Source organism: Lissotriton vulgaris, chromosome 1_1 (assembly GCF_964263255.1).
Source record: "Lissotriton vulgaris chromosome 1_1, aLisVul1.2, whole genome shotgun sequence".
NCBI lineage: Eukaryota > Metazoa > Chordata > Amphibia > Caudata > Salamandridae > Lissotriton > Lissotriton vulgaris.
Window position 1 is genome coordinate 1,829,817,115 of NC_141685.1, and position 23,321 is coordinate 1,829,840,435.

Sequence of the window (23,321 nt, forward strand, 5' to 3'; positions counted from 1 at the left end):
GTTTCCGCCCCAACCATTCTCCACGCTCCTCTCTAGAAGGAGACACCGACAGCTGTTGTTGTGCCACTGGGTGACTGCAGTTGCCGCCGGCAGCCGGCAGGAGACCCAGCGCGCTTCCCGGTCTGCACTACGAGCCACTGCAATCACGTTGCACCGATTCCTGGAAAGTTCCTGGAAAGCGGCTTTTATATTTACCAGATGGGGAAGAAAGGGGGTGCGGGGAAGGGGGTGGCTAATGAAAGGGAAAATTGTTTGATGAAAGGGGGAGAAATGCTAGAACGCAAACAGAGGAGGAGGAGAGTTTTCCGCTGAGCTGCTTCCGCCTTCATCAGGCAGCTAAGGTTGCGGCAGGATAACGATGTGCCGTAGCCTCAGATAACCCCCAATCCCAGGTTGCGGACGTCCTGACGTCCTGGCTGAGCTTGTTTGCCACTCTCAGGGTGCAGTCATCTTGGCCACGGGCACTCACCGCGATTTGAATAGTAATTCGTCAGACAGCTCCTCCCGCCCTGGGGTTTATTCTATGTTTTTGTGCCTTTCTAGAAAATAGATCGGAACTCCTTCCTCCCGCGCGGCGCTGCAGGCGCACCTCAGCCTTCACTGCCACTTCTTTGCCATGCCTCTCCGCAGCCCTGCAGGTTTGATTGGTGCGCACACTGTCATGGAATAAGAGTATCGGAAGGGCTTCTGGACATTTCTTCCATTGTTGCCCGGCGCAGAGGCAGAGGGCAGTGGCACTGGACAGAGCCTGGAAACACTGGCCAGGGGGTGAAGTCCTCGGAAGGAGCCGCCAGCCGAGGAAAGGTAAGTCGAACCGCCCATGCGACCGGCTCTGTTTCGGGCAGACTGCCGGTTGGGGTCGAGATGGGGTCGGGACTCTCTGGGAGGCTGGGACCCGTTGCTGCTGAACCGAGGCCAGGGCGGGAAGCGATCCTATGGGCCGTGTTAAAGGCATGCAGGTGCAGGACGCACTGAGGGCTGCCAGGCGGGAGCAAGGGGCCCGGGCCCCAGCTTCGAGGGGCAAGAAAGCGCTATGTATGCTGCATTGTGCTTGTCTGGCGCCCGGCAGTGGACGGCGGCAGCTCATCCCCAGATACTGGCAGTGACAGCGGCGCCTGCATGGCCCACCTGCGCTAGAACAGCTGCCCTGATCCGCGTGTAGTTTACCTTTTGATAAACAAGCCGGCTTTGGCGAAGCAGGGTAAAGCGTGCTGAGGCCGTGTGGGGCAGGGCGGGAGCAGCTCAGCCAGAGCAGGCAGCCCTTGGGGGCACCTTAGAGGCGCCCCAGTGACCTGGCATCCTCCCTGCTTTAGGCTGTCGGGCACTCGCCTTCAAGTAACAGAAGGGGCTGCGGGACGCCGCCCTTACCCCCTACCGGATTCTTTAAGCCTCCGTTTCCCCTAACCCGGGGAGCCCCATGGGCAGTGCCCTCCCTGGCTGCCCGTCGTGAAACCAAACATCTTTTTCCTTTCGTTTCTCTTGCAGAGAGGAGACAGCTTCGCGGCGCTGGGCTGGGCATGGAGGGGCCTGTGGCGCCCGACCTTGGCCAGGGAAACCCCCGAGTGTGTCTGCAGTGAAGGAGCGTTCGAGGGGTGCGCTGGATCCCCCGGTGACCTTGCGATGTGGGGTCACGGCTGAGGTCAGCGGCTCCAGTGTCGAGCCGGTCCCAGAGGGCTCGGAGGCCGAGGACCCCATTGCAGTGGCCATGGGGGAGCTCAAGAGGTCAGGTAAGGATTGTCCGGGCTCTGGGATGTGAGTGGGAGGGAGGGAGCACCGGACCTCTCCCGCCCAAGTGTGAACTCACAGCGGGCATTAGTGCAAGCCCGGTCCTGTCATTACAATGGCAATAACAAAGATACCTCCCAGTACAGCACAGAATCCCCCGCCCCGCCATTCCCAGCTGTAATGTTTAACTACATACACTTAGTCGAGAAGAAAACGTGACTATGTCAATCTTTGGTTTAACTTTAATGGCGCTCGTTCTCAGTAAGTAAAGTATATGTTGTGTGCGCTCCCCCAGACTTGTTTTCATTTGTTCTTACCGTTTTGTTTGGGATTTCGTTGCGGAGAGTAAATTGACTTTCCATATGAAGTGCCCTTTCCATCAGTTTAGCTCCGAACTGCATTAGATAACAATGAAGATGTGGTCATAATCATAGTTATTAATCGTGCTCATCACGCGCGTGTGTGGTTTGAATAATTCTCTCTTTGGTTGTGTGTGAGGCTCAGGCGCTCAATGCCCCGGGACGTGTTGTAATTGACAAACACTCTGTTGTTTTTATCCTCTACCGAAGTCACCCCATTCCTGGGGACAGACGGATAGAAAATACGATACTAAGGCAGAGTCGGCGCACATGGAAGCGCTAGCCAGAGAAGGGGCAAAGTCTGGGGAAAGGAATGCAGAGGGCAAAGTCAAGACAAAGTATATCGAAGGTAAAGGAAAAGACTGAAGTGTCACCTCGCCCTCACTGACTAGGGCTGGCATTCCTAGAAGAGCAAACCAGACCATTCAGGAATGAAAACGCTACGAAAGGATGTTGACCTCGGAGCCGCTGACGTATCTTGTTTATGCTCTGACCGACAAGGTCGCATGCGGGGCCCTGTACAGGTGCAGCGGAGACACTAGCTTTCTATGGTTCCCATCCAAGTGTATCACCAGGCAAGCTAGTAATCAGGAACGTAACGAGCTTTAGCAAAGCCAACAGGTATGACTATCTTGTCCACCACTGACGGGTGCATTACATGTGTGTTCGAAGAGGTTGCATGGATGGATGGGCAAGTCGGCGAATAAGGACGCTGAGCGGGTGAGTGGGTACATTGGCGGGTGAATATCAGTAGCAGTACCTAGTGTCGGTGGGTGGGTGGTGATGGTCGGGAGGTAGGCGATGGACATTGCATGAATATGTAAATGTAAAGAAGATGGGGTTGTGAGTTTCCGGTGGTTGCTCTGTTTCCATACCACCGTCGCATTATTTTCTGGGGAGCTGCTAAGGGCATCTTTGACTGCCAGCGCAAGTGCCCAGGAAGCTAGATAGCTACTGTAGAGGGTTCAGCGCAGACCTTCTCTTAGAGACACCAACATAATCTCAGCCACCACAAAAGGATGTTTCATGAGAATCAATCCCTTGTTCAGGGACCACATAGGGCTGAAGACAAAAGTAGTATTTTTAACACCCGACAGACGAAATGTCGCCTCGCAAAATCGCGTCTACGATGTAAATACATAAAAAAAAATACACATTTTGCAAAGTCCACAAAAATACATTTTTTCTATTCCTGTTCAGAAGGAAATTCCCCGTCTAATTCTTCCATGACATTAGAGCCTGGAGCGTGCCGTTGTACATACCTACAGGGGCAGGTACAACGCTAAATGGTGACTGGACCATAAATGACGGGTCAGCCGCGAGCTTTGGTCTTGTCGCCGGTGAGCAGCGTAAACTCTCTTTGTGTAATGCACGTTTAAAACAATGACTTGATTATGTTCACAGTGCTTTCTGTCACAGACTGGGACATCACGGCATAAACATACACACGTCACTATTCTCCACTGCGACAACCAGGATTCCATTTTGTGGCTCTCTGGTTACAGACACAGACCTCTGCAGTGCACTAATAGAGGTTTCATAATGTAGAATACTGCACTTCCCACGGATTAACTTAACTTGCATTTATGTTTCATTTAAGCAGTTCCTTACTTTAAATATACTTACATGAAGGTGAAAGACCTACAAAGTTACAAGATATATACTCTTTTTGGCCATACTTTTGACCCTACCCTTATGCTCACTCACCTCACCCCCTTTGCGCACAGCATCACAGCTCACTGGACTGCTGTTTGTTGGTGTATTTGTGTTGTTGGTGTATTTTCTGAGTATCTCTGCTTCCGCGGAAGCATTTGTATCCTTGCACGGCATTGTGACAGATGTTTTTATTAAATAGTATAAACAAATCTTGTAAACAATGCATAATATAGACGTAGATGCCAGACTTCATTTTGCACGATTCACCATTCATACACGTGTCGTTCAATGTGTGTCTGAAAATGTATCATTCTTTTTCTACTATCCCCACTGAAGATGAGTGTAGCAGGCCTGCCAACTCTCACAGTGCCAACACGTAACACACAATATCTACTCTATTGAAACACATTCACTTGGCGAAGAGCACACCAAATACAACTGTCATTACCTCACCCTTCATAAGACAGATGCAATTAAAATCATCTTACTGACGGAGCCAAATGGAATTATGCAATTTTGCTGATGCAGCCTTTTATGTATAATTATGGATTTGTAACTTTGGCATCATCTGCTACATAATCTGCATATTGCTCACATGGATCAAACGTTCCTAAAATGCATCCACATGTGTTGCTGTACAGTGGAAGGCCTTTTGCAAAGGCTGACTGTTCACCTTTCCATTGCCTTTTTCTGTACTTGGGTGTTAAACTGGTACTAATAAGGTGCATCCGTTCCCAGACAGTGTTTACCTTCATAAAAAAAAGTGACAACACCAGGAAGTAATACTATCATAAAATGGGCTGCATTACTCTGCATAATTTGCATCTTCCTGCCACATAATTTAGTCAATCTTGCCACATAATCTGCCCCACTCCTGCCACATAATTCCAAAGGCCCTACTTATAGTTGAGATGATTTTGTGTCGTATAATTACATTTCATTTTTAAGTGTTATTTATCGATATAAAATTTTGAGGTCATAGACTTTGCATTTGGTGTGTTAGTTATTGTTTGCATTGCTGTGGTGTGAGCTATGAACAGTGTATAACTTGTGAATTGCAGTGGTTTTTCAGTTTTATTTTGCAACTGTAACTGCATTTAACTGTGTTTATTTAGGTGGAATTTATGAGGTTTATATGACTGTATGTTGAGGCAAACCATAACTTCATTTTATTGCTTTTTCCAGTATATTGTGTTTGATCATACACCACATCCAAAAGTTCCCTGAGCCCAACCATCCGCCTGCGGCCAATCCCCACAGTGCATGGCTTTTGGTTGTGCGCTATGAGTTGAGCAGAGGGCCTCACCTTCTGCCAGGCCCTGCACCAAACCCTCTGTCACTGGCCAGGGGTTAGCACAGATCCTGACCTCTGGCCAGGCCCTTCACTCAACCCAGCGCTAGTGGCCAACCCCATCTGCCTTTACCCTTCATCGGTTTGCAGCAGGGGGTGTGCATCAGGGTGGACTGCATCCAACCGTTCAAGATGGCCAAACCCTGCTGTGCATGGCCTTCAGCCATACCCAGCAAGGTGTTGGCTGTTGGTCCAAGTCTCCGCACCCGACCCATCACCAGTGGTTAACTACCACAGCACATGGTCTTGGCAGTGCGCAGCGTGGGTTGACCAATGGAACTGCACTCAACACTTTGTAGGGGGTCAACATCCTGGCTGAGGCCAGGTCCTGTGACCAACCATCCACAGGCGGGCAACAGAGTTGTGCACTGCCTTCATATGTGCACAGGGTTCGCAAGGCGTGGTACCCATCACTTCCTGGGCAGCCAGCACATGCAGTGCATTGCCGTGCTCATCAACAGTAGGCCACAGGGCTTGGCTGCTGGCCAGGTCTTGATCTAGAATACTTTGCATCCAGCGAACATTTGCAGTGCAGGGCCTTTGGTGGCAGCAGCACATGACCTCTGGCCAGAGATGTTGCCCAGATTCTTTCTGGGCAGTCATTCCCACATGTGCTCATTGAAGGGGGTTGGACGAGTTTCCCAAAACTGTGGCCGGACCCTACACCACCACTTGCGGCCAACCTCTAAAAGTGGTCATTGTCCAAGCACAGCAGTAGTGCATTGAATATCTTTTTTTCTCATTTTTGTTTCCCAAAATCATGGATCCTATTCTTGATTTGCAAATTCTGAGGCTCACGGGAGAGTCTGTTGGTCGAGGGAGGGCCTAAGAGCCACAATTCCAGCAAAGGGTCCACAAATCAAGCAGTAAAAATATATATATATTGTAAAATGATGTTTTTTCTTTGAGGCGCTCCTCATGGGCCCGGGGTTAGAATATTTCCACCTTTCCCCATATGCCCTTTTGCTTCTACTTTTTTCTAATACGGTGTGCAATACAACATTCTGGTAGTGGTTGCAGGAATAAACATTTTTGTTTGACAACAAGCCAGAGTACGGCAGATTGGCACATCTGCTGCATGATACGAGATTCCACAATGGACAACGGGTGTAGAGGCTTCCTAGTCCAATGGTGTGACTTTATTTTTTAATTGTATGCCCAAATCTGCTGTTTATTCATGAATCCGCAAAGAATCAATGATTTTACAGACCAAATATCTTTAAAATGTGACTTCTTCATGGCCAGATTGGAATACTATTTAAATACTAATTTCTGAAACTACTGAGTGGAGTTACACCTAACAAATGAATGCACTTTCTTGAGTAAAGTTCTTTTTACTTGCCGAGTTTGTGGTAATTGATTTTTTTTATCCCCTGCTGGGTGGATCTGCATGATGAAACTTGACTTGGATGTCCTTTTACGGAACGTTTCATGCTGATTCCTCGAGCGGGACAAAGTTAATAATAAAATAAAAAATGCCTTTTCAGTGGAAAGTCTGGCTTCGCCATAACTAAAGAGATGCTACTGTCACCACTAATTTTATATGCATATGTAATATATGTTTAATTTGATTAAAGCCAAAATAGCGCTGCTAACGTCAAACCTAAAAAAACATAAACCCCAAATTCTTGCTCCTCCTCATTGATAGCCAGAGTCAGAAAGATGCCACTTGGGCTTCTGTGTGATGAGACATTAGCAGATTCTTGAGTCCACCACGTACTCATTACGTGTCACTCAGGACATGGTAGTTGGGGGCTAGGGACCAGGGTAGTGAGCGAGAAAAGGTGAAATCTGGAAAAAGCGTGCAGTATTGTATAACTTTTCGTCAATTAATATTGTGTAAAACCTTTTGAGATGGGACCTTTTGAGGTGCGTTTCGAAGGTAACTGTAACACGTGGAGAAAAAAGAAATATCAAGAGTTAATAGCAAACTACTCCGAAAATATAAGGTATATACTGAAAGTGATATCACTTGTTTTACTGGTGAAACATTTTCCACTCTGTTAACTTTCTTAAACAGATATCTCATTATTCCCTTTATGTCCAGGTGTTGGGAAAGAGACATAATTACAGAAAAATAGAAAGACAAACTCAAAAGTTGTAGTGAGCGCGCTAACGTGGTACGTCACGTAGCCACGTGACGTACGGTGACGTAGGGGCGCGAGGCGCGTAGCGGCGGCATTAGAGCGCGAGCTGGCTGGGCGAAGGACATGCTAAGCGCTCCTTGTATGTTACGACTTGAATAAAGAGAGTGACGCCGATACCCGACTCTGAGAGTTATTGGGGGGGAAGAACAACATCATTACAGTGGCGACGAGGGTGGGATACCGACCCACGACCCCCACCACGAAGACTACGCAAAAAACGGCGGAACGGAGCGGAGTCACGGAGCGAGCAAGGAAGGCCCGAGGGAACGCACAGCGACCACACCCTGACCGGGCACCACAAGGAGCGCGACGCAGCCGACAGCACAAGGAACAGGGCACCGTGGGCGCACAGTGACCAACAGGGCGGTGAACTGCCACACAACCGAAGCAGGAGGCCAGTCACGGTCAAGGCCCGCAGGCAACCGCACTGGCTACCCCACCCGAACAGGAAAGGGCTGAAAGGAGCAGCCCTCCACCCTTACTCAACAAGGAGGAACAAGACAGTGCACCAGGGAGCCCGAGAAGCCTGGAAAGCGCGCTGCCCACATCCAGGGGCGAAAAGATGAACACACAAGCAGGTTATGCGATAGCGCCAGTCCAGTTCCTTCCCAGACCAGGGGAGCCGCTCATGAAATGGGAGGACTGGAAAGAGTACATAGATAACTTCATAGAAGTAATGGAAGATGAAAGTGAGGAGAAATTCAAACCGCCGAGAAAGAAACGCATTCTGCTGCTAAACCTGGGCCCAGAAGGCCTGAGGATCTATAAAAGCTTGGTACCTAAGAAGAGAGAGGTGGACGACGACGATGTGTACGCCCACGCAATGGAAGACCTGGAGGAACACTTCAAACCCTCGGTATGCGTCTCAGTGGACAGGTTTAACTTCCAACAAAGGAAACAACTACCAGGGGAGACGGTGGAGGAGTATGTAGCGGCGTTACGGAAACTGGCGGCCCCATGCAAGTACGCTAACTGGGAAAGTGAATTCATAAAAGACCAAGTGGTGATGCACACCACGTGCACGAACGTACAGGACAAGCTATGGGCTGCAGGAGACACCTCGCTCAAGGACGTACTGGTGATAGTCAAGGGAGCCGAACTGGCGCGAAGGTGTGCAACGGCCACGAAGAAAGAGAATGTGCCCAGCGGGGTGGTGAACAAGGTGGACAACGAAGAACTCCACAAAGATCACCTGGCGCGGAAACAGCCAGAAAAGGGCCCGAACAAATGGCAAAGCAGCCCAGGCCACTCCGGCAAACCGACTGGAAGTAACAAACGGCCTTGCTACAGATGCGGCAGTTGGACGCACGAGGCGCACGACCGGAAGTGCCCCGCGCTTCGCGCCAAATGCATGTTTTGTGGAATCGTCGGCCATTATGAAAAAGTGTGCAGGAAGAAGGCCTCCAAAAATGCAGTGAAGTACGTGGGCCAAGAAGTGGAGGAGCCAAACGAGGCGACCGAAGAGGAGGTGGTCACAGTCCTCTGCATCTACGACGATATCTTGAGCGTGAACGACCAAGGCCGAGGCACCGACGGAAGGAGAACGATGAAGCCGATCATGGACATGACGATAGGGGGTGTGGAAGTCCAGGTGGTGGCAGACACGGGGTCACCTTACACCATAATTCCAAGAAACGTATGGGAGGAGAAGTTTGCTCCACAACTGGGCCCCGAGCTGGATAAGCTGGACATACGCCCCGTCACATACAATGGAGATCGAATCCCCATGGCCGGATGCAGAAAGCTGAACTTTGAGTTCAGGGGCAGGGCGGCCAGGTGTAAACTGTACGTCTCCGAGAAAGGCCCTTCTGTCCTGGGGTGGCTCGACCAAGGAGACTTGGGGATCAAACTGGACCCAGGTGGCAAGGAGCAAATATTGATGACGGAGCCGGAGGAAGAGCTGAACACGAACAGATGGAGGAAGGAGTTCCCAACGGTCTTTGGCGGTTCAGTAGGAAGGCTCGACAAATTCGCGCACAAGATCATACTCAGAGAAGGAGCAGTGCCGGTGGCCCACAAGGTGAGGAACATCCCGCTGGCAGTGAGGGACGACGTGAAGGAGGAGCTACGGCAGCTAGAGAAAAGAGGAATCATCGAGCCGATTACCTGTGCCGAGTGGCTGGCGCCATTGGTGGTGGTGAAGAAACCCAATGGCAAGGTCCGTCTATGCGTGGACCTGCGTGAGTTGAGCAAAAACATAGTGGTAGAGAAGTTCCCCCTTCCCCGGATAGAAGAAATGCTGGCCAGCACAAGGGGTATTCAGTGGTACTCCACCATAGACTTAACATCAGCGTATCACCAGATTGCATTACACCCGGAGAGTCGCAGTTTGACATCATTCATAACTCCCTTCGGGTGCTATCGATTCCGCCGCATGCCGTTCGGGCTAGCCTCGGCGGCTGCGGTGTTCCAAAAACTAATGCACCAGTTGTTCCAGGACATTCGGGGAGTTCAATACTTTCAAGATGATATTTTGGTGATGGGTCGCGACAGAGCCGACCATGACAAGAAATTGGACGCGGTATTGAGTATCCTGGAAAGGAAGGGCCTCACGGCAGAGTGGGCTAAGTGCCGCATAGGAATGGAAAAGGTGACATACTTGGGCCACGAGATAAGTGCACGAGGAGTGACCCCCAAGAGGGAAAACGTGAAGGCAATCTGCGACGCACCCTCACCAGCCAACAAAGAGGAGGTCAGATCCTTCCTGGGCATGGCAGAATATTACGGGAAGTTCATAGAACATTTCGCCTCAAAGACCCATCACATGAGGCTACTAACCAGAGAGAACAGTGAATTCCGGTGGTCAGAGGAAGCCCAGCAAGAATTCGAGGGAATAAAAAGAGAAGTGGCAGGGGCGATTCCTCTGCAGGGGTTTGACCCCCAAGGAAGCACAATACTCACGACGGATGCCAGTGATAAAGGACTGGGAGCAGTCCTCATGCAAGACCGCGGCCAGGGGAGAGTAGAAACAATATGTTTTGCGTCCCGCACCCTTAATGACACTGAAAAAAAGTACAGTGGGATCGAAAAAGAAATGTTAGCAGTGGTGTGGGCCATGTCTCGTTTTCGGCAGTTCCTGTGGGGCACCAGGTTCCGGTTGAGGACCGACCACAAGCCCTTGCTCAAGGTACTCACATCCAGTGGACACGCAGATGCGACGCCGAGGATCTCGAAAATGTCGCTCAAATTGATGGAGTTCCGATATGACGTGGAGCACATCCCAGGGAATAAGAACAAGGTGGCGGACTACCTGAGCCGGGCGGCAGCGATGGAAACCAGTACGGAATGCAGTGAGGCGGCGGAAGAGTGGGTCACACTCACCGAGGACCTGGAAACGTCCATAAGCAAGCAGGAATGGAAATCAGCCTATGAAGAGGACCCCGTCCTAGAAGAGGTGAAGGCACATATCGTGAGGGGTTGGCCAGACAAAAGCAAGACAGGACGAGGCCTCATCCCCTACTTTGAAGTGAGAGAGGAACTATCTATGGATGACCAGGGCGTATTTGTATACAGAGGAGAGAGGGTCATACCCCCGGCAAAAATGATCTCCCGGTTAATGGACATGTTACACGAAGGCCACCTGGGAGCGGGGAAGTTGAAACTAAGAGCCAAGGAGAATTATTGGTGGCCAGGAATGGACATAAGAGCGGAAAGACACGTTAGAGAATGTCCGAGGTGCCAGGGCGCGGACAAAACACTGAAACCATTACGCCCTGCCCTGGGAAAAATCGATCCGCCACAAAATCCGTGGGAGGAACTGTCCATAGACATACTAGGTCCAGTGTTAAATGCACAAGGAATACAGAAGTACATAGGCGTAATGATGGATCGCTATTCCAAATGGCCGGAATTGAAGATCGAAGAAACCATGGACACGGAAATGATAGTAAGCTTCATGGCGGAAACATTCGTGAGAGAGGGCATCCCAAAGTGTGTCCTCAGCGACAATGGACCCCAATTCCGTTCTGAGAAATGGTCTCAGTTCATGCAGAGAAATGGAATTGTGGCAAAACACACGTCCATATATCATCCAGCGGGAAATGGCTTGGTGGAGCGTTTCAATAGAGTGGTGATGGGCTCGATACAGGCGGCGATTTCAGACAACAAAGACTGGGAAGCAGAGATTTGGCACATGGTGTGGGCGTACCGGATAACACCCACGAACACCGGCTATAGTCCCTTCCAGATCCTTAGAGGCCGGGAGCCCTTCACTCAGGACAACAGAATATGGAAAGAAAGAGTAATTAAGAGCGAGTGGTCACCGGCAGTGGTGCAAGCCAATCTGGAGAGAGCACAAGCGGTGTACACAAAACACTACGATGCACGGAGGAATGTAAAGGACACAGCGTTAGAAAAAGGAGAATGGGTGAGAGTAAGACTGGCCACATTGCAGAAAAAGGGTGAAAGCAAATACAGCAAGCCCCTACAGGTAGTGGAAGTCAAAGGCAGGGCGGCCTTGCTAAGCGACGGCAATGTGTGGTTGCAGGACCGCATGGCCAGGTGCAACAAAATACTCAGCTGGAGAGGCAATGGAAATGAAAGAGAAGGAGAGAACAGCAGTGACGACCCCTGTGAGTATGGGGGAGAGGATCTAGACATTGGTGAGAGAAGGCAAGAGGATCAAGAAGCGAGTGGAGAGCAGCAGATTGAAGAGGACAGAAGTCAGAGTGAGACTAGCGCGGCTGCGCTAGGGGGTGGTCAAGGAGAAGCAGCGACAACCGCCACATCCCCGGTAAGACTGACGAGAAGGGGCAGGGCGGTGGTCCCACCAGCGAGGTTCAGAGACTATGACATGAGTCAGGACTTGTACATATAGTTTGTTGGAAAAAGGGGAGATATGTAGTGAGCGCGCTAACGTGGTACGTCACGTAGCCACGTGACGTACTGTGACGTAGGGGCGCGAGGCGCGTAGCGGCGGCATTAGAGCACGAGCTGGCTGGGCGAAGGACATGCTAAGCGCTCCTTGTATGTTACGACTTGAATAAAGAGAGTGACGCCGATACCCGACTCTGAGAGTTATTGGGGGGGAAGAACAACATCATTACAAAAGTATTTCAGAATCAATTGCGATTCTTAATATTACAAACCATATTTAAAAATCCCCTTCAGTAATGGTTTGACGATAACATCTACCCTAGAAACGCACCCAACACATAATAAGACATTAAACTGGAGAAGTGTGGCTCACTGGTTAGAGCAGGCAGACCCTGAAGCAGAGGTCAGACCCAGGACCAGGGTTCAATTCCCGACAGGCAGGGTCTTGAGCTCAAATGTCCATGGACTCGATAATTCTCGCTTCGGTGCCTGACCTAATCATGGGTTCACACTCTGCAACTCTGGGCATTAAGCTTGCTTAATCTCCACAACGGCCCCCGCGGCGGATGCCTGGCTTTCACCTTGGGGATGCCCTGTAGGGGCTATCTCACAGGGAAAAGCCAGGACGGGTTCCCAAGGCAAGCGCGGAGATACCCCTTCGGGGGTTGATTCTGGCGCTATATAAGAAACATAATAATAAACTTCAACACCACGTAAGTCCTTTAACCCCTTTGCCCAGGCGGGAGGGGGTAACGCTGCACGGCTGTGCACGTGACGGAACCACGCCGTCATGAGTCATGGGCGGCGCGTGCTCATGACGGCGTGGTTCTGTCATGGCCCCGCCCGCTCATTAATTCGCCCGCGCAGGGAATTAATGCCGCGTGGGTGGAGCGGCAGCCGCATGACGGAACCACGCCATCATGAGAACACGCCGCTCATGACGGTGTGGTTCCGTCATGAGCAGGCAAGGGGTAAATGGTGAGAAGCTTCTGAGCAGTTTTGGAGTTATCATTACTGCTTGTAAACCGGAGCCAGCCATAGCAGGAGGGTGACTTTTTATCTTTATTGTAATTTGACATTCACACACTGTTTGTTTTTTCAGTGGAGTACAGCACTGCTACACTTTGAATAGTCATGTTTACAAGAAAAAACAGCGTGAATCTGGCGGGAAATATATGTGTTGTAAACACTGATGGATTTGGGGAAAAACAAAGGAGAGAACCCATATTGGGGCACAAGGGTTGGCAGAGGAAAGGGTGTGAAGTCACGAGGAGCAGAGTTATGAAAAACGAAGTCTGACAGGTAACTAATACATTTAAAAAAAAACAATTCCACTAAGATATTGGCAACAAGGATAAAAGTGACAGGAAATCCGTTCTAGCTTTCTTAATTGGTTAGAAAGAGACTGTGTTTTATAACATCTTACAGGCTTAAGACCCTGCTGCAGAGATCTTGGTGTAGCCATCAATTTTCAGGGTATTATAATAATGGAAGGATAACTCTGTTAGGTACTGCAGTTAAAGGAGAGTTCTGTGTTTTGTCCAGTTACAGTTTTGACTCCAAAAGTAGCATAGATGGTTAATGCACCTGTTGCAAAGCACATCGTTTAAAATGCAGATGACCAATTTCTATTTTATGTAGCTCGTAAGTGGGTACTACTTTCGGCAGGGAGAATCTTTTTTTTTTTTAGTACAGACAAACCCAGTCACTGAGTTACTTATTAAATTCTGACACCGGCCATGTACTATTAAGATATAGGGGCCGATTTAGATGTCGGGTGGAATTGCTTCCGTCCGACACCGACTCTTAAACAGGACTGACCAACACCCGGTCGGCGGTCCAGCCCGCCTCATTAGGATGCAACCGAACAGTGGGCCCGATTCACAGAACTAACTTAAGACAAAATCCTAAACTTACTACCATTTTGGTATTCACAGAAGGCACTTACTCATTTTGGTAGTCACAGCAGGCACATACTCATTTTGGTATTCACAGAAGGCACAAACTCATTGGTGAGTAAGTGCCTTCTCGGAATACCAAAATGAGTAACTTACTCATTTTGAGTAACTTACCTATTTTGGTATTCACAAAAGGCAATTACTCATTGATAAGTAAGTACCTTCTGTGAATACCAAAATGAGTAAGTGCCTTCTGTGAATACCAAAATGATTAAGTCTCTTATGCGAATACCAAATCGGTAGTAAGTTTAGGATTTAGTCTTAAGTTAATTCTGTGAATCGGGCCCCGTGTTCGGTTGCATTGCAGCACTTCCCTATGGGAGCATGCATTATGGCCGAAAACCATCCGTAGTACATGCTCCCATAGGGAAATGGGAGATAATGTTCATCCCTGCACCTCAAGCTGCCTGCCACAGGGTGTATGGATCAACAGGTGGGCACCATAGCTGCACCCTCAGTCCCCAATCGGGGCTGCACTCTCATGGGGGCCCTGCTGGGGGCCACCAAACATGCTTTCCGACATGGTTTTCATGTCGGACAGGCTGGCATGGAAACGATGCCAGAAACCGTGCATCGTAATCCCAAGGTCATAAAGACCTGCCCTTTGGGTTTATGAGCCGGTTCCGACTGGTTGGCAGGCTTCTTGAGCCCGATAGAAGCCAGCTGGAATGACCGTCCAGTTTCAATTCCGACCGGCTGCATCATTTTCAGCCTGTCGAAATTGAAACCGACGACGGCGGTCGGAAAGCCTTCGACCAAAGGTCAGAGGCTTTCTGACCGCCATTGTAATAGGCCCCTTAATGTTTACAAGGATGGATGATATGTGACTCCTACACTTTATAACCCTCATTACCTTTTGTAACATTTCCTGTACATTGATTTACACATTTGTATGATTTATTGTTGCTATGACACTCTGCACTGGGATGAGCATTGCTACAAAAGAATTAAATACAAAAATAAATGACTACTATTTAAATCATTATTCGTGTAATTCATACACACAGGTACTCTGGAATTCTTACAATGCATGCACATCTCTTTTACAGGAGACTTGAATAAAAAAGTCTATCAGTCAGTCAGTCGATCGGCTTTATTCGGGTTGCATATAAGAAACTATAAAAGTAACATTTAAAAAAAAACAGTTGATTCATCAACATTACTTACATCAAAAGTGCACATACAAAATTCTGAAAGAATCTCAGTACAAGTAACATCTAAAATAGGCCACATCTATTCTGCACACACCAATAAAAAACCCCGCTAGCCAACGAATAAACAGTAAAAAGAGAGAATTAGAAGTTGATTAAAAGCCTCCCATTCTCTTCCTTATACCAATGGCACGACAAATATTAATTTGAAATACAAAACATACCTCCAGTGATTGTAGTTGTTGCAAGCAAACTAAGACGAGCCTACATTGCTTGAACAGAAGTCTGCGCAGTAATGGTGTATTAAAACTAAACCTTGGAACATCAAACAATATGAAAAAATATATAACCTGTATATGGTGCATTGTTTAGAGATACTATCATAAGGACAGGATGCACATTTTTGGGATCAGTCATGACGTTTTGGGAGGGTTGCTAACCAGTGGATCATATTGCATCTCAACATGGTTAGCATAAACCTATGCTGGGGATTTAAAATCCTTCCTCTTCCAATTGTTGGAGACAGCAAGATTTTAATTCCTCTTTACTAATAAGACTCAGTGTCCTCGGGTCGTTGGACAAATTAGGTCTATCCATCGTCATACAAAGGATCTTAACAAACCTCAAACAGGGAATATGGTCTGACTAATCTAAAGTGAGACACTCTTGTGTTATCAGCCTGTTGGATTTGGCTTCCTCTTTAGTCCACACCCTGTGCGATAAAAGTGGGTGATGAATCCTAATAAGGCTTCACAAAGGGAAGACTCACCTCATTATGCATCACAAATGCGGGGCAACGAGCTGGAACAGCTAGCATTCTGCAAAGAAAATAACTATTTTCTGACCTCAGCAATTTCATTAGTGTAGCATCCTGCTACAAAGAACCACAGACACAGGTTCTCATCTTTCAGAGCTTTATTTCTATACAGCTTGTCTCAACCCTGTCCCTACTTTAACTGCCCTCATCCTGTCCTGACTCCTCCTCTTCCCTTCAGCCCACCTAGCTCCGCCCACCCCAGCTACTAGACTATCAACTATATTACATCTCCCCCCTTCTTAACAAAATGAGCTTAATGTCTTCAGTGTTCGCAATTCTTCAATCCACCGCACGGGTCGGCGGACAGCCTGTTCTTCAAGCCTCAGTAGTGTCGAATCAGTGGTGGGCTTGGTTTTGGTCAATCTTTCCGTTGTCTTAATCAGGGCATTATTGACCACGTTGCGTGTGAACTGTTTACTCTCACACTCCGCAGTCATCATGTTTCCTTCCTGTGGTGTAACTGCTGTTGGTTCAGATGCTCGGTCTCTTTCATGAGTGGATAATGTTCTGGTCCTCTTCTGAGCACCCGCATCTACTTTTACTTCCTTTTGTCTTGTCCGGTCGAAGGCAACACTGTCCTCCAATTCAGGGTATGTATACCAGACAGTACGGTACTATCTGACGAGACTGTCTTGGTTTGGTTCGATAACTCATTCGCGGCCTCGGGTTGTCTGGCGAACTCGTGGGCTATCTGTGCATAGGCATGTCTCTCTCTCATCCGATGATGATCTCTCTCTACTGACACGTCCAGCTTTCCTTGCGGAGTGACTGGCTGGTCCCTTCCCATCCGTTGACTAAGGTCCACTGTCTCTGTTTTCCTTTTGTAGGTCCTTTGAGTCAGCCTCGCGGACCCCTTCAGGGGTGACGGTGTCTGATCTATGTCCGGGTGTACTTGTGACTGACATGACAGGTTGTCTTGTGGCGTGACTGAGTATTCAGAGACCTTAGTGTGTGACATGTTGCTCTTGACGGGAAGGATGTCCTTTGGTTCCATGGTGCGTTCGGGTGGTTGACGCCATGGCTGTTGTCGGGACCATGACTCGGTCGACTCACGGGATTGAACAGACGTGCTCTCTGGGTCAGAGAAGTCTCTTGTCGACTTCCAGGATCGGACAGACGCGCTCTCTGAACCAGAGGAGTTCCTGGCCATAGACGTGCTTTCTGGGTCAGAGAAGTCTTTTGTCGACTTCCAGGATCGGACGGACGCGCTCTCTGAATCAGAGGAGTTCCTGGCCATACTCTTTTTAAAGCGTTCCTTTGAGAGTGTATCGAGTAATGGATGTCTGAAATGAGTAGGCCGTGACACGTTGTTCTTTGACTCAGGGTTGTCTTTAAGACGCTTCTCTGGGCGCCTTCGTCGACTTGTCTTTGGCGTTGTTTCATTTAAGAAGTTGTTCAACAACCACGTGCTTGTTCTTTGTGTTTGATCTTGAGGTTTTCCATCTTTGCGTTTCTCACATGTCAACGACTTCTTCTCAGTTTCTTCGTTGTCCCAGGTGCCATTGATGCGTTGGTCTTTTCCTGTTCGTTGTTGGGGAGGGTCAGTTCGTCTTATGCGACCTATTTTTTCTTCCCACTTATTTGGTGCTCGGACACCCATGATATGGGTGTGATGTGTTCTCCTGCTGGATGTTCCTTCAGACTCATCTTCACAACTTGGCGAAGAATGTTCCTGCGCCAACTTCCAGTTTTGACCATTTTGATTTCTTCTTCTATAGTTTGTCTTCCTTACTCTCTTGTTGTGCAGGTTGCCTTCTTGTCCAGGAGTGCGATCTGTCCCACTTGACGCTCCCTCCTCGTCAGACTTTGAATGACACCTTGAGGGTGAAGAACTCCTTGAGGTTGTCCTTTGACTGATTGACTCGGAGTGCTCCTTATCACTTTGTCTCTCTTGTTGTCTTTTCACTGGTCTGCCTTCCCCCTCTCTCCTTTTTGTTTTGTGCATTTTCCGAGTTTCATCCGTCCAGGCATCTTGATATGTTGCCTTCAGAGGCAGGTCCTTTGATCTGTCTCTTGCCTTGACGTGTATTCCAATTTCAGCCTTCCTAATGATTTCTTCTAATGACCAATTTCCTCGCAGGATCTTGAGCTTTGTGTTGGGGTTTGCGCAGCCTTCAATTATCCGGAGTCGAACTGCCTCCTCATTCGTAAAGGTGTTAAAATGGCAGCCTTGTACCAGGTTTTGCAACCGAATGATGAAAGTTGGCAATGGTTCGCCTGGTTCCTGCCGAGCTGTGTTGAAAGCGATGCGATCATGATCCACTTCCGCTTGTGCGGAGAGACGGGCACATAGCTTCTCTTGGAGTCTTTCATAGATTTCTGTGTCTTCTTTGGAAAATGTTTTGATTGGGCATCGGCCCTCAGGACCCACCAAATGGAGGAGCAGCATTAGACATTTCCTCTCTCTTTGTTCACCATTGGCGTCCAGGAAGTCACCCAATGTTGCCATCCATTGGTTCTGTTTGAGACACAGACTCCAGGGATCCGTCTGCACCCCTGGGGGTGGTACTTCAATGCAGGGATTGAACCATTGTGCTACTTCTTCCCCCGCCATGAGAGGAGGATTCTGATAGATTATATTTGCAGGGCACGGGCTGTTCACTCGTCTTCTCGTCTTCTTAGCTGATCCTCTTTAGTCAAAACCTGTGGTCTGGTCATGTGCTGGGACGTTGATAATCTTTGCAATCATCACAGTATGTGCCAGTGAATCACTTAGATTTCGTGCGTTCCGAAGTGTCCACCACCCAGCTGCACTGTGCTAGACACAAGTGAGTGTTGTGCTTGTTTCTGGGACTGTCTTTCGCAGTCTTGCCCTCTTCTGAACCTCGTGCGGTTCTGTCCAGCAGCTCCTCTCTTTTACGACTTCGGTGTGTGTTCACCATCACCTTTACCCGTTGCTTGCGTTTGCTTGTGCTTGTTTTCTTATTATACTCCTTGCATTTGCTCGTGATTATTGATGTCCACTTGTCGTTTTTACCTGGCTCTTGCATGCGTCTGTGCTCGTTTCTTTTCCTCACTTGCGTTGGCCAATGTTTGTTGCATCACCTTTGTAGGTGCTCTTGCTGGTTTGCTGTTTTTCGCCAATGTTTGTTTATTCGCTTTTCCAATGCTTCTTTGTTTCTTTTCGCCACTGCTTGTTGGTTTCTACTCGCCACTGCTGGTTGGTTTCTACTCGCCAATGCTTGTTTGTTGGCTCTTGACAGTGCTTGTTTCTTTCTATTAGCCAATGCTTGTTTATTTGCTCTTATCAATGCTTGTTTGTTCTTCGCCAATGCTTGTTTGGTTTTCGCCAATGCTTGTTTGGCCTTCGCCAATGCTTCTTTGGTCTTCGCCAATGCTTGTTTCTATTATGTTCGCCAATGCTTGTTGCTAAACTCAGCTCACCTGACCACAAAATGGCCGCCTACAGTTTGCACAGGGAGGATGTCCCAAAAGTTGCCTGACTCAAAGATGGCCGCTGTAGTTGTCTGCAGGCACTACTTTCTCTCTCTGCACTCGACCCGATTCTTCACACAGGACTCACCGGCAGTTGCTTCCAGGGTCAGCATACTCCAGATTTGGCTCCCTCTGGTCACTGCTACAGTCAGGTGAGGTTGGGGTGGGCTCCCGCCTTACTTTGCAGGGTCCATCGGCGGCGGCGTGCCAAAACCCACGCATCCGGCGTGAGGTTTTCCGACGTCGGAGCTCACTCGGGCTCCAATTTTACCGCGCTCAGCAGCGCTTGGCAGGAGACCTTCGTGGGGGCAGTAGACCTTCGTGGGGGCGATGTCCTTCACCCTGAGGCACTTTTCTTTCACCTTTGGGGCTTGGCAGAGTCGGAGTGGGCTCCCGACTTCTGCTCGTGCAGCCCTCTCTCGTTTTGCACGCTTCACGCGTGAGTTGCGTTTCGGCGCGAACAGCAAATTTCATTCACCCTGCCCTCAGCGATTAGCAGCGCTGCTCTCTCCCGGCTCCACGCGTTTAACAGATCGCAGTATTTCCACTGGCCTCTTACTTTGGGCGGTGGGCTCACTTCTGGCACACGTGTCTCGGCAGTGTCTTCTTCTGCACTGCTAGGGACGGGACGCTCCTTCACGGGATCCTTTCAGTGGCAGCATGCACTGATCCCACCCTTGTCGCCAGTTGTAGCATCCTGCTACAAAGAACCACAGACACAGGTTCTTATCTTTCAGAGCTTTATTTCTATACAACTTGTCTCAACCCTGTCCCTACTCTAACTGGCCTCATCCTGTCCTGACTCCTCCTCTTCCCCTCAGCCCACCTAGCTCCGCCCACCCCAGCTACTAGACTGTCAAATATATTACAATTAGGTTTTGAGACTCCAAATATCTTCCCTATTGGTAGCCAGTGCTATTCAGTTCGACCATCTAAATTAGGGGTTTGATCCCTGACGTTGAAGAAAAATTAAAAAAGGGGAGTTGCAGTCTTCTTAAATTGGTTCAGTCTGCTGCCAAGGTGCGGTTTACACGTGCCACCAGAATCAAATTGCATGCCCAATCATGAAAAGGAACTAGTCTGCTTTAATAATGCATGCTTCAGGTGAAGCCTTCAATGTGAGGGGTGGGAAGAAGGGAGGGTTTTGGGGGTCTACATATCATGATGTAGGTTTTATCCATGTTTGCCATGAGGCCCATCTCTCCCATAAAATCTACTTAGGTGTTCAACAAAAATTGGAAACCCTTGCGGTGCGGGTTATTAAGACAGCGCCATCTGCATGCAAGTGGGCCCACACTGGTAGATTGTCTATTTGGGCATATCCCTACCTCCCTCTGCCAACACCCTCTCCAGGTTAATAATACAGAGGGTGGAAAGGAACAAAGCAAGGACACTCTCCTGCCAATGATGAATTCCTCGGTGCACCCCTCAGTAGGTCCATACCTTAATGTGACTGCCAAGACTGAATAGATGTCCTGTTACTAATTGGTGCCTCCATCCCCAAATTTTCTATCAAGCAGCACAGTTTAGAGTGTGAAACCCAGTCAATCCCAATTGGGATTTTAGATTCCAAAAAACCCAGTTACGAAGCGACAGTCATTACTTGCCTGTTTTTCTCTCCTGTATTTTTACTGGTCAAGAAATTATTTTTACCCAGGAGGCCTAAATAAATTACCCACTTTTAACCACCGTGTCTTTTGCAATAAGCAGTTCCAAATTCAAGCACTGTTCCACAGTTTTGATGCCCCTGTGGAACCCATAATGAATATCAGAAAGGATTGAATATCCACTCTGTGATTTAATCTTTTTAATATTATTTTACACAGAACTTTTGACTGGGACATACAGCAGCGGCATCGGGTGATTAGAAATAGGACCAGCCCTGTTGCCCTTTGTATAGACAGGAACATTTAGGCCTCTGGCCATGAGTCTAGTTTGCCTGAATTACACACGGTTCTGAAAATGCTGGTTAAGAGAGTGCCCCATAACTCGAAGTTCGCCTTAAAAAGCTCTGACAGATTGCCATGAGGGCCAGGTGCTTTGGCATTTGGAATTTTAATGGTGGCAGAAATAACATATTGCAATTTTGGCTGCTAAGGATTTGAATTGGCTCACAGAAAATAGTGCTGCTAATTACAGAGGTTTCCAAATCAAACCCTTATTAAACTTTGAAGTATTGTAGATGATGCTGAAATGGGCGACACAGGTTTCAGCCGCAACTACAGTCTGCAGCGAAGGGACACCGAAATCACCAAAAGATGGGTTGTTGACAACCTTCCAGAAATCGGGAGAATCATTTTCCTCACTCGCCTCCACTAGGTCTACGCAGGCCTCTTCTTTAATGGCTTGTTTACACACTTTTAGCATCTGTCTATATATTCTTCTGCAAGCAGCTATTTCTCCCTTACAGCTATTTGATTTGTTCAAAGCTTTTTTTTAAAAGTAACATGATCCTTAGTACAGTTGTAGTCAAACCAGCCTATCTACTTGGAACAGGGTTCCCAGACTCAGGGGCGGCGGGTCCATAGAGGGCACCGGAGCGCAGCCCCACTAACTTTATCATAACTACATAAAGATGTTGCTTTTTGCAGCTACTGCAGCAGAAATGAAAACAGATGAACTGACACGCCTGTCACTTTGAATGCTTTAATTTCTGTTGTCTGTGTGCTGACGTCGCTAAGTGTGCATGTCAGCTTTTAAAAGGAAACTAAAAGGAAAGGGGTAACAGCAGAGTCCTTGGGATTGCACGTTTGAAGTGTTCTTTACATCTCAGCTCCTTTCAAACACTCACAAGCCATAGACATGCTGTTAATGCCCAAATCTACACTGCATGTCTGAAGAATGAAGGCTGCTTGGGCAGTGATGCATTTCTGTCCAGCTATACAAACACCCTATCAGGAGACAGGTTAGAGCACAGAGTGAACCAGCCCTATCCTGACCTTTGATTGGGCGTTCAACAGACCCACTTCCAGTTGGATAGGAGCACACTGCTCAGCCTGCCAGATGCCTACAGGCAGTGGTCGAAGTGGGTTGGAACGGCAGGGCATGGCGTGCCCCTACTTCTTTAAGTCAATAGATTCCGTTCCCCTACTATTTAATTTTCAACATGCGTCCCAGGACGACAGAAAATGCTAAGGCCTACAGGTATGGCTCGGCGTTCATGGCCGTTCTGAGATTTCTTCATGCTCAGAGATGACAAAGACAGTGTCCACATCTGCTCTGCCGCTGGCAGCTGCCACCCCACTACCCCTCGCTTTATTCCTCTTATTCCCTCTCTTTCTGTCTAGCTCCTCCTCTGTTACTGAAAACCGTGACTCAAAAAACGGTTCTCACTCTCTCTTTCCTCCTTATTGTTTATTTGTTCCCCTGGGAAATGGATCCAAAAAAGAAAAACACTTTTGCTGGAAATGTCATCTTTTTTTGACATTTTTCTATTCCAAACTGCAGTCTCGGGAATAAAAGATTCAAAATATGAAAAATAAATAACTAAATAAAGCAAGACCGAGTGGTCGCAAAGTGACCAGATTGATTTTATTCACACCCAAACACATCAGTGTCACAGTACAGAGTTTGCATATGAAGCACTACTTTTGTTTTCTTGTCTTTCTTTGAACCTCATTGTTTCCCCCGAGTGGGGAAATGCACCAATCCTGGAGGTACTGCAATGCCTGCTTGATGGGTGGATTGGAACACAAAATGTGTACTGTTGGTCTGTGTTCATGGATGTGGTCTTTTTAAACCACACTGCTTACGTTTTGTAAGAATATTAGCAATGGACCATGAAATGAGTCCCTTCATGGTCCTGTAGTCATGTCCTTAACTTTTCAGGCAAAAGCACTCACCGATTTCTGAACAGTGAGTATAAAAGCGTTAAGGTAATCATGCTGTTCCTGCTTACATTTCACAT

The 23,321-nt window shown here is 48.2% G+C and overlaps 1 protein-coding gene across 2 annotated transcripts in view; it reads left to right on the plus strand.

Moving 5' to 3' along the window:
* Positions 1–265: 265 nt before the first annotated feature.
* The window catches only part of SOCS2 (suppressor of cytokine signaling 2), a 231,683-nt gene continuing 208,627 nt past the window's right edge, over positions 266–23,321 (plus strand). For both annotated transcript variants that reach the window (XM_086919290.1, XM_086919294.1), the window contains exons 1-2: positions 266–804; positions 1,486–1,727. In XM_086919290.1, coding sequence (XP_086775416.1) covers positions 1,706–1,727 — 22 coding nt within the window. In that variant the 5' untranslated portion in view covers positions 266–804; positions 1,486–1,705. The remainder of the gene's footprint in view (positions 805–1,485; positions 1,728–23,321) is intronic.